Source organism: Nilaparvata lugens, chromosome 6 (assembly GCF_014356525.2).
Source record: "Nilaparvata lugens isolate BPH chromosome 6, ASM1435652v1, whole genome shotgun sequence".
Taxonomy (NCBI): Eukaryota; Metazoa; Arthropoda; class Insecta; order Hemiptera; family Delphacidae; genus Nilaparvata; species Nilaparvata lugens.
In genome coordinates, this window is record NC_052509.1 from 26,176,245 (window position 1) to 26,188,602 (window position 12,358).

At 34.7% G+C, this 12,358-nt stretch overlaps 1 protein-coding gene across 2 annotated transcripts in view; it reads right to left on the minus strand.

Moving 5' to 3' along the window:
- Positions 1-282: 282 nt before the first annotated feature.
- The window catches only part of LOC111062784 (ABC transporter G family member 23), a 95,667-nt gene continuing 83,591 nt past the window's right edge, over positions 283-12,358 (minus strand). The window contains exons 12-16 of one of the 2 annotated variants that reach the window (XM_039430553.1): positions 9,841-9,911; positions 8,757-8,845; positions 8,115-8,291; positions 7,435-7,521; positions 283-665 (exon numbers count right to left, since the gene is read on the minus strand). In XM_039430553.1, the coding sequence (XP_039286487.1) occupies positions 439-665; positions 7,435-7,521; positions 8,115-8,291; positions 8,757-8,845; positions 9,841-9,911 (651 nt within the window). In that variant the 3' untranslated portion in view covers positions 283-438. The remainder of the gene's footprint in view (positions 666-7,434; positions 7,522-8,114; positions 8,292-8,756; positions 8,846-9,840; positions 9,912-12,358) is intronic. The other variant, XM_039430554.1, reaches the window with a different exon arrangement.

A 12,358-nucleotide genomic window follows, 5' to 3' on the forward strand; every position in this document is an offset into this window, starting at 1 on the left:
GTATTGTATTAAACGTGAGGTGCGTCCCATATTGCAACGCATTAGTAGGAACCGCGCACCGCAGCCAATTCAACATTTTAATAGTTGAGTGCAACCGACCAAACGTCAAGTGGAAATTGATAACTGCTTACCGCTCAAAATCAATAACTAGTTAATAGATTAAATGTGTTTCTATTTCCTTGGTATTCTGTACCATGAGCATAATTTTCATTTGTAATAAACTTTTCTGTTGACAAGTAGTGCTTTATAAAAGATTCTATTAAAGATTCAACCAAACCATACTTTCTTGAAAGTAGTTAATGACACGGCCCCATATATCTCTGACCAAGACCAACCTTGGGCTTATCATTTATTCCATTTATTTATCAAACCAGCACATTAGGAAACATGGAACGCAAAAATTAAAAATAAATTATCATAAATAAATATCGTTGCGTGTTATTTTTTGTAGTGAAAGCCCCTGTACTTGATGACTACATAGGTTGCGATGAGGAATACAGCCGTCCAACCAGTGATTGCCATAAATGCTTTGTAGATGTGTGGGTGTGTGATGGGCCAGTTGCGGGCCGTGATGCCACGCATCGCCTCTGTCGACAGGGCCAGTGGAGACCACCAGATCACCTCCCTCATTGAACTGTGAATCCCTTCAAGTGGCCACAGAACACCTGAAAACCAAAACACTCATAAACCACACTATCCAATGTTCCTGTAATATTAGGCCCCTAAACACTAATTAATATTTCTGTGCGTGTAGGTTTAAAAAAAAATATTGAGACAAAAACTACTTCCATTTAGAAGTGATATCTAAAATTGTTAGTTCTATCTGATGGTATGTTTTGTTGATGTATTGTATTTTGTTGTATTGCTGATATAAACTACAAAACTTGAAAACATGAAAAATGAGAAGTAAATATGGCTACTTCCAACGGCGTTTTCATTACTACATAGAGATTCACTTAAAACTTTCAGCATTGGTTGAAAGATAAGCAGGGATGTTATTTATGAGGAATGCTGAACGTTTTGAATGAATCACTATATATCACTGAGTTTCAATAAAATGGGTCAAACATGCAATAGGATAATGCAATGCAATGCCTTCATAATGAATAATCCAAAACTAATATTTAATTTTTATGTGCAAACACTATTAATAGACAACGAAGTGTTATAGAGGAAAAAGTTAGGAAGACGATTTTTAACTCCGCAGTTCTGTTTGGGGTAGTGAGGAGGTAAACATATCAAAAGTCTCCACCCCTACCCGCCGTGCTAAGGAGGTGGGGTTGGTACAAAGGTACCATTTTTTGGTTTCTCGAAAATTATGCATTTTACAGACATGACTATCCTATAAGAAATTAAAGCTTACATAATTTCCTACAATATTGATCTAACAACTTTTTCTGTATCTCTTTCACTTTTCGAGATATCCGTTCTAAAAGATGTGACATTTTTTAAAAAAACACATTTTTCTTCGATTTTTTGCTCTTATAACTTTTTGAATATCGATGGAAAAAATCCATGCTGATCATGAGCTTATAGAGCATCAAATTCTCTTCAATTTGATGTATTATTCCACAACTTAATGTTTTCCTTCTATTGTTATAAAAGATTCAATGTTGGGGGGGGGGGGGGTGAAATTTTCAACTCTGCAACAAGTATCAACTTAACAGCTCCACTGACACCTTCAATAGGCGGGCTAGAGATGCGTATTTTTGCTACGTTTACCTACCAAGTAGTCTTCCTTAAGCTACGAAGTTGAAAATTGTGTACCAGATGTTCCAGACATAAATTTCATTGTCAAGTTATCAATTGTTAAAAAATTAAAATTTCACCCTAAACATTGAATCTGCTATAACAATAGAAGAAAAACATTAAGTGGTGGAATAATACATGAAATTGAAGAGAAAACAAAGCTCTACAAATCTACGGTGAACATTCATTTTTACGAAGCTGCGAAGTCAAAAATTGTGATCAAAACATTCTCTCCAAATTCCTTTGTCAATTGGTCTATTTTTGCGTAACTGAAGATCTCACACTCAACACCGAAGCTGCTGCAACAGTCGTAGGGATGTGCGTAAACGTGTGAAATTATACATCAAAATGAAGATAATTTGATGCTCTATAAGCTCATGATCAGCATGGATTTTTTCCATCGATATTCAAAAAGTTATAAGAGCAAAAATAGCAAAAAATTGTTTTTCTTTTCAAAGATGTCACATCTCTTAGAGCGGATATCTCGAAAAGTGAAAGAGATATAGAAAAAGTTGTAAGATCAATATTGTAGTAAATTATGTAAGCCTTAATTTCTTATAGGATAGTCATGTCTGTAAAATGCATAATTTTCTAGTTATATGCGAGAAACCAAAAAATGGTACCTTTGAATCACCCCCACCTCTCTTTAGCACAGTGGGTATGGGTAGGGACTTTTGATATGTTTTCGTCCTCACTACCCCAAAGAGGGCTGCGGGGTCAAAAATTGTCTTCCTAACTTTCCCCTCTATACCCTTTTTTGATCATTCATTGCCTGGAGTATAATAGCCCAGTCAATGAAGGTCGAAAAAAGCCGTTTCGATCCGAAAATTAAATAAAAGCTGAATCTCTCACCATCGATAGAACCCTCCCAGAGGGTCATTCTCCCAAAAGTCCTAAGAAATCCCCCTGGAGCTTTCCCCCCTAGCCCCCTTAAACATGAAAAATGCAGGTAGTCACGGGAAATCAATTATTTTTGTAACCATTAATTGGAAAGAGCTCTATTGTACGTCATTCAATTCGTCACATTATGGACTACAATATTAGTGATGTTCATTTTTCCAATAAAATGAACAGTTTTCTTGATAAAATAATATATTTGTTAAAATTTAGGGGGTTTACGATTTGATTTTTTGTTTTCTTCGACTAACTTAGAAGCAAATGTATTTAAAGAATAATGAGACAGATAATTAATTTAGCCACTTACATTGCAAACCCATTGATGTATATTATTATGTTTTTGCGATTCGATTTGACGCCGTGGGAGGGGAAACTGTCGACGCGGTACGGCGCGGCTGACACTCTTCACAATAGTAAACAGTAAAATAGTACTGATTTCTAAGTTGCATCTTATTTACACTATGGCGCTCGAAACAATCAATTTTGTCTATTGTTTTGACTTGCGCTGAAACTAAATTTACACTTTTTAGTTCTCTAAATTCGAAATACTAAAATGTTTTAAGATTTAACCAATTTGATTACAGCAATTTATTCAGCTTTCATTGCTAGTTCAGGAAATCAATGATTTTCCACGTGAATTAACTATAATGCCACAATTACAATACGAACATCATAGGCTATTGCTGTCTATGTTTTGAATGAAATGTGATAATTAACTCATCATTTTGTTGTTATATATGTGCTGCTTAATCATGCATTCTATGACAGACAAAGATATTGTTTGCAGCCGATAAAATATTCATACTATAACATAATATAATAAATGTATATTTTTGTAGTGAAAGCCCCTGTACTTGATGACTACATAGGTTGCGATGAGGAATACAGCCGTCCAACCAGTGATTGCCATAAATGCTTTGTAGATGTGTGGGTGTGTGATGGGCCAGTTGCGGGCCGTGATGCCACGCATCGCCTCTGTCGACAGGGCCAGTGGAGACCACCAGATCACCTCCCTCATTGAACTGTGAATCCCTTCAAGTGGCCACAGAACACCTGAAAACCAAAACACTCATAAACCACACTATCCAATGTTCCTGTAATATTAGGCCCCTAAACACTAATTAATATTTCTGTGCGTGTAGGTTTAAAAAAAAATATTGAGACAAAAACTACTTCCATTTAGAAGTGATATCTAAAATTGTTAGTTCTATCTGATGGTATGTTTTGTTGATGTATTGTATTTTGTTGTATTGCTGATATAAACTACAAAACTTGAAAACATGAAAAATGAGAAGTAAATATGGCTACTTCCAACGGCGTTTTCATTACTACATAGAGATTCACTTAAAACTTTCAGCATTGGTTGAAAGATAAGCAGGGATGTTATTTATGAGGAATGCTGAACGTTTTGAATGAATCACTATATATCACTGAGTTTCAATAAAATGGGTCAAACATGCAATAGGATAATGCAATGCAATGCCTTCATAATGAATAATCCAAAACTAATATTTAATTTTTATGTGCAAACACTATTAATAGACAACGAAGTGTTATAGAGGAAAAAGTTAGGAAGACGATTTTTAACTCCGCAGTTCTGTTTGGGGTAGTGAGGAGGTAAACATATCAAAAGTCTCCACCCCTACCCGCCGTGCTAAGGAGGTGGGGTTGGTACAAAGGTACCATTTTTTGGTTTCTCGAAAATTATGCATTTTACAGACATGACTATCCTATAAGAAATTAAAGCTTACATAATTTCCTACAATATTGATCTAACAACTTTTTCTGTATCTCTTTCACTTTTCGAGATATCCGTTCTAAAAGATGTGACATTTTTTAAAAAAACACATTTTTCTTCGATTTTTTGCTCTTATAACTTTTTGAATATCGATGGAAAAAATCCATGCTGATCATGAGCTTATAGAGCATCAAATTATCTTCATTTTGATGTATAATTTCACACGTTTACGCACATCCCTACGACTGTTGCAGCAGCTTCGGTGTTGAGTGTGAGATCTTCAGTTACGCAAAAATAGACCAATTGACAAAGGAATTTGGAGAGAATGTTTTGATCACAATTTTTGACAGTATAAAATTAATCGATGTTGTTTTTAATTGTATCGCTTTGTATCAATGTTACATGCACTGTTTGCAATTCATCACTTTTCTCTCAAAAACTAGTTTGTTATGGATTTTATGATCTAAAAATTCAAATTTAAATGCTATTTGGATGACGTTCATATTCCATTGGTTTTTTACAATAATTGTTACATTGAAGAATCAAGAAATTTAATCCATTTGGAAATAAAAGGAAATCACAGTGCAATTTGAACAGTGGATAGTCTCTTTGGAATTCAGTTTACGGTTTTAATTTGAGTTGATCAGACATATGCATTGTATATAATTTTTATATTTCATTTTGACTGATCTCTTATCACAGTCTCGCTTTCATTCATAAACATGATAATCCTAAATAAGTTGATTATCTTAAGGATGTAGTTTATCTTATGTCGAACAATGTACAATACAAAGAATTCTCATTAAATAACAATTATGATATGACTATTATGATCATTGGAATTTCTGCCTGTGATTAAGAAAAAGTCATTTTGAGAGCCTTGAAATTCATACCTAGAAAAAGTTGCTATATTACTAGAAATTTTGTTATTTGTAATATTTATTATACGAGAGGTACTGTACATTCATTTTTGTGATTATAGACATTAACTACTTTATTCTAAATCACGATAAGGATAAATAGGGAAATTGTGAGATGGGGATAATCCCATAGTTAAATTTACATAGCATAAATTTGAATGCTCTGATAATAATGATTGTGAACAGAACTGCAATTCTGGCTTGGTAGTGCCTCTTCATGTTCAGTGAGAATAGAAAGCTTCAGAATAATTTGTTCTCACTGTATGTGATAATATTGGTAATATTTGGTAACATTTGTTAATATTTAAACCGAATGAGCAACAAAATAATCTACTTTCAGCTTGAAAATTTTCAACTTATGGCGAGTACAGTGTTATCATATAGTATCACATCTTCGTTGAAAAACATCAATATCTGAAACTAGAGTTATCAAATTGTGATATCTCTGACTCGTATTGAGTAGGCACACTTCAAATTAATATAATAAATTCTGTGAGCAGACAAAGAAATCCTGATTTTATCATCAGCGTGGTTAAATCAAGAAAATTATATTTTTTTAGTGTATTGAAAAGTGAAAATCTAGATTGAGCGCATGTCAAAACAATAGACAAAATTAATTTTATCGAGCGTCATAGTGTAAATGAGATGCAATGTAGAAAGCAGTACTATTCTGTTTACTAATGTGAAGGGAGTCAGTCGCGTCGGCTGTTTCCCCTTCCACAGCGTCAAATTGAATCGCAAATAAATAACAATATACATCAATGGATTTGCAATGGAATTGGCTACATTAATTATTTGGCTCATTTTTCTTTAAAATTACTTACTTTGAAGTTAAACGAAGAAAACAAAAAAAAATCAAATCGAAAAACCCTTGATTTTTTACATATACATTGATTTATCAAGGAAACTGTTCGTTTTATCGAGAAAATGAATACGACTAATATTGTAGTCCATAATAAAACAAATTGAATGACATAATATGATAGTTTTTTCAATTAATGGTTACAGAGATAATTGATTTCTTGTTTGCTGTTTACTATGGCGAAGCGTGTCAGCCGCGCTGTACCGCGTTGGCTGTTTCCCCTTCCACAGCGTCAAATGGAATCGCAAATACATAACAAAATACATCAATGGGTTCGAAATGAAAGTGGCTACATTAACTATCAGTCATATTTTTCTTTAAAATCACTTTCTTCGAAGTTAATCGAAGAAAACAAAAAAATCAAATCGCAAACTCCCTAAATTTTTACATATATATTATTTTATCAAGAAAAGTGTTCATTTTATTGAAAAAATGAATATCACTAATATTGTAGTCCATAATGTAAGGAATCGATTGACATATAATAGAACTCTTCCCGATCAATGGTTATTGAGATAATTGATTTCCAAGGCTCAAGGGGATTTCTTGGGACTTTTGAGAGAATGACCCTCTGGGAGGGTTCTATCGATGGTGGGAGATTCAGCTTTTATTTAATTTTCGGATCGAAAAAACCTTTATTGACTGGGCTATAAATAGTGTTTGAAATGAAATTTTCATTCGCGATAATATTTTAATAATCGTTTCTTCTTTATCTCTTGCCCCGTTGTGCCTCACAGCGTCGGGGTAGCCTCAGGCCACCGCCTCCAGTGGTCCCGATCCACGGCCAGCCTGCGCATTTGCCCTACAGTCTTACCTCTCTCCTCTCCCAATCTTCTTATGTTCTTATGTGCATCATACGAGTGAGTACCTGGGACGTCCTCTTTCACTCCTACCACCCACAACCTGGGACGTCCTCTTTCACTCCTACCACCCACAACCGTATTTGCTCATTTTAATAATGTATAAATGTATTCACTGTCGCAGTGAAGAATGATTGTATTATATATTATTACCAATGAACTACTTTGCAAAATGTCATTTTTGTTGACATTTTCGCACGTTCGTGTCAGGTGATTCTATATGTCAATATTTGAATAATAATCCACTGGTTTAACAGCCTTGTCATTGAAAATGAAAAGGCCCTGTCTTGTGCATGCTGGAGCAATGCAGCATTTTAACATGAAAAACATAAGTTATATTGTTGATAGGTGTTTGCTGAATTAATTTAATTCGTCAATACAATTTCAAATTCCATTCAGTATTCTTACCACTTGTAAAAGTAACAAAGAAGAAAATTCCAGTGCCACCCATCATAGCCATGACATGCGAATTTGAAACAGCCGTCATGAAGAAACCTGTTGAACAGATTTTTCTTTATCAAAACTATATTTAGAGTTATAGTAATTATACAACAAAGTAAAAGTTCAAATATAAAGTATTATAGAACAAATTATATAAAATAATCATAAAAATATAATAAATGAAAGCATATTTATATGGTTTATAAACAAAGTTTTAATGTGAGAGTATTTATGTTTTTGTATAGCCTTTTTCAACTAATTTTTCATTCGTAAAAGTTTGTAGTGTCGGAATTCATTTCGTGATACGGTGCTACTTATAGTTTTGGCAGTAGTGCTATGGTTCTATACAATTTACAATCATCATTAATTATATTATGGTGATCGGTTCATAGAAGTCTTTCTAGAAGTAGGTTCAGCTTATTCTCATCTCAAACACTAGATATGCTATTATACGCCATTGCAGTCATGGAATCGATCACTTAGCATTCATTTCCCATGTAAAAGTCATAGTCATCAAAAAATGAAAACAATCTTTTAATTTTTGCATTGAAATAGAGATCGTGTTTGTAGGGTCAACATCGTGAGTTGTAGAGAATTGTTATAAATAATATTGAGCCACCAGATTGGCTCCCTGTGTGGTAACTTACCAAGACACATTCCGCTCATTCCTTGCCAAAACGATAGAAGGAAAGGCAGCCACACACTGCACACAAACGGGTTTTCAAACAGCACATAGAATATGAAGTGCATCAAGCCGGTTTGCAGGTTTGTTATTATAACCTGAAGAACCAAGTGGGCGAGGATCAGCTCAAGCGGAGTTAGACCTGTTTAATTATTCTAGATTAGTTGAAAGCAAAGCATAGCAATTAAACACTGTTTAATTATTCTAGATTAGTTGAAAGCAAAGCATAGCAATTAAACACTCATTGCTGTTGATGGTATACTAGGCTTACTGAGACTTCTTTTTTACGCAACTTATGTTTTGCACAGTAATGACCATTTTCACACATCGATTGTCGGCCGACACTCAGAAAGACTGGCTAATTCTCACCAATAGCTTATTCTCAGCTAATAATTCTGAGTGTCGACCAACATTCGGTAAGTGTGAAAACCAACAATTTTATTTTGTTATTTTTTCAATGAATTTTTCGCACTTAGTACTGTATTTATAAAAAAATATTGTCGCATAATCGAAAATCAATATGTTGTTCATATATTTTTTCAAATTATAGAATTAAAGTCGGGAAGTCCGACAAAAAAGTAGTTATTCAACTTCCTATTTTCCTCACCTACAGTCATTGTTCTTTCCAGAACGCCCGACACCTTTTCGTGTAATAGGAACCCTGTGGTGAAGAGTAGTGGCAAATAGAAATCAAACCTGAAAACAGAAAAAAAGGCCCATAATTATTTAATTCCTTGAAGTTAATTGCTCAGAATTCCAATAATGTAGTGATAATTCTCATGTAAAATTGGATAATTCCAATAATGTAATGAGTACTTGATAGTGAGAACGCTTATCATTCAAATGTTTTTGTCATTGTAAAGGGCCAATTCCAGCCGCGCTGTATTAACTGATAGTCTATTATAGTCGATTAATGTCTATTTCTGTGGTTTAGGTGTATATACAGTATGTCGACTATATAAATAGCCTACAAAATGATATACAGTAAAAATTATTTTTGTTTGTATGGATTGTAAATTGAGTGTGTAATTGAAGAATTTTGAAGTGACACATAAACTTTAGCTACATTTGGACTGAAGTATAAATTCGAATTGGAACAGTTTTGGGCGTGAGTTAGCCTGTGGTACTTTTCTGTAAGTTGTATAATTCTGAATGATTGAATAAATAAATAATGGAGTACAGCCGTAACCGTTGATACATGCGGCTAGAGTCGTCGCACTCTATTAAAGAATAGGACCTTTAGGTGATGAGTTTACAAAAATAAAATACTGTTCAATCAAATTGAAAAAATATATATAAACAGAATCATGATGTCGCATTCTACACATACCGTAACATAAATATAGCTTAGTTGCTTAAATTTCTATAAACTCTCAAAATAATTATCAGCGTAACATCAACGATTTTTAAAATAAAATATTTTGTTATGACGTTGGTGTGTGAACATTCTCACTTACGGAACTATTCATTTAGAATAAATTCATCACAAATATCGATATCAAGTGAATCAGATATTTCAGTCGGATCAGTCGTCACTATCAACCTTTGATTAAGTGCTGCTGAATTAAGTTCGAACCCTTCTAAACTGATTGAGCGCTCATCATGTTATTAACTACTTATCTCATTACTCATCCACTACTGCAGTGCTAAAGCATGTGTCAAAAAAGAGAGTAAATAATTCATCAACTTACGCCACAAGAATAGCTGGAGACTGGAAGTGAGTGAAAATTGGCCGTCTGCTACCATAGATTGGCTCTTCAATCTGAAATCATTATAAAAGCCTCTTAAGTAATGTAAACGATTAATATTTATTGATTTTTGACAGAATTATCTTCGAAATTATGATATTTCCTTATTCTATCATGTTTTAATAGAAGTTTTTTCATTAAAATAAGGAATTATCAGAATATAGTATCTTCATCAATCCTATTAAGTGAGCAATAATTTATATATATGTATATAACAGTTTATATATATATATAATATATATATATATATATATATCAATTAAAACAGGAGACATAAATAGATTGAAAACACTTAGAAACTTACATTAGAAACGGAAATTTTCGGAAACTGAGTTTCCTCCCTCAACCGAGCAGTGAGTGGGTACAGTTTTAAATCAAACGGTCGTGACCACAGAGTACGCACGGAGAGTCAATTGTAGCAGCAGAGACCACAGATTACGTGGTGCAGACGAATGGAGAGAAAAAGGGTACAGATTCAGGGGACATTAGGGGGTATTTAGGGGGCGGTTACAAACGGGATATTTAAGATTTGAGTGGATTATGAATAAATAAGGAGAGGTGTAGCTTAGGAATTGATAGAAAAGAGGAGATTTAAATTTAGAAATAAAAAAACAATTAGACTAAAATTGGAGAAAGGAATTGTAGAATTGAACTTGAATGAAATTTATTTTTCATTTTTATTGAACATTTAATATATATTTGATAGCTGTGAAATTTATTTTGATATGATGAAATTTATTTCAATTTAATTAAACAGTTGGTGTAGAGTTGATAGCTATATGGTACTATTGCTGTCTGTTGAGACCAGGACTGGAAGCAGCTCCAAGCACCCAAATAAAAGCCAATTCTTTCGTCTTGACATCTATGGAGGGGGCTGTGGGAGGGAGGGTGGCAAGGACTTTGACTTTGAAGCATTGGTCAAAGTTCTTGTTGTGCTCAAAGCCATGGGTAGGGATGGGTAAGGAAGTATTATTTTTAAAGGAAGCCCTGTGATTGTTGATCCGGAGGTTTAGGGCAGTGGTGGTTTCACCTATGTAGAAGGCAGGACAGAAGTTGCAGGAAAGGAGGTAGATGCAATTTTTGGAGATGCAATTACTGGATTGATGGATTTGGTGGGTGTAGTTGGTGATAGGACTGGTGAAGGAGATGGAAGAATCAGTAATAGGACAAGTTTTACAGGGAGGGGGGGGGGCGTTTGCAAGGTAGGGTACCAGGTGGAGTTGGGATTTCCTCAGAGGTGAGTGATTTGTTTTTACTGAGAATTTTCTTGAGGTTGGGAGGTTGCTTATAAATGAGGGTGGGTGGTTGCTGGAAAAGGTGTTTGGTAGAGGGATTGGAAGAGACGACATGAAAACAGATCTTTAAGGACAGGTTTGAGGTTTTCAATTCCAGGGAAGTAGGTGGTACAGAGCTTTGGAGTTTGTGGGATTTGGGAATTTTTGTGGTTGGATTAGAGCCAGTTTTGGAGGAGATTTGTTTCTGTAACAACCTTTCAGGTTACATTTCAGGAGGGATTGGTGGAGTTTTTTGAGGTACTGGTCAAGATGGTGGGGATCACTGCAAATTTTTTGGCCTTGGATTGAGAGGGAACGTGGGAGGGATCTTTTGATGTGGTAGGGATGGCAACTCTCAAAGTGTAGGAACTATTGAGTGTGGGTGGATTTGGTGAAAGTATTGGTGGATAAGGTATTGGAGTTGGAAAGGATTACATTGACATCTAGAAAGTTGATGGAGGATTCAGAATTATTCCAGGTTGTAGTGTTCGGCATCCTGCTCATGACGTTAGAGAAGCAATGGAGTGAAGTCTTTGTATTAGCCAGTCGGGCGGTCTAGTTTTGTAAAGTCTTTTTGTGAGTTAAAAGTAATAAGTCAATAAAGAATCAAGTGTCTAACTGTCTTTTATGAATGAGTACTCCAAATAATCATATTAAAGTATGAACATTATATTTGGCGACGAGATAATCAATGGTGAAGTTGTGCATCGCGTGTTCCTGTTTTGTGGTTATGTACTCTGGCGCCTTTATTCGTGGACTGTGTCATAGTTACGTTTTTCGTTCAGTGTTTTGTATTCGTGTTTGAACTATGTTTGTCTCGATTTCGGTTATCGTGTTTTGCACTATGTTTTCCGGACTTGGTCAAATTTCTTCGCGTGTGTTTGAAATCATAGACTATGTTTAGACTATAACCTAACCTCACTTACGTGTCTCGTGTCAACATGTCCAAACCTCCAGTTTTCGAACCCAGTGTGGAGGACTTTGAATCCTTTTTGGAGCGTCTCGAACTATATTTTAGCATCGAAGGTTTCAAGGATGAGGTAAAAAAAGGTCACTTTTGTGTCGATCTTCCTCCGTCTGTCTATGAGGAGTTGAAAACAGCATTGTCTCCCGTCGAAATCGCAACTGCCACATATGAACAGTGCGTACAGGCTTTGACAAACCGATATAAACCAGTGTGTAAAGTA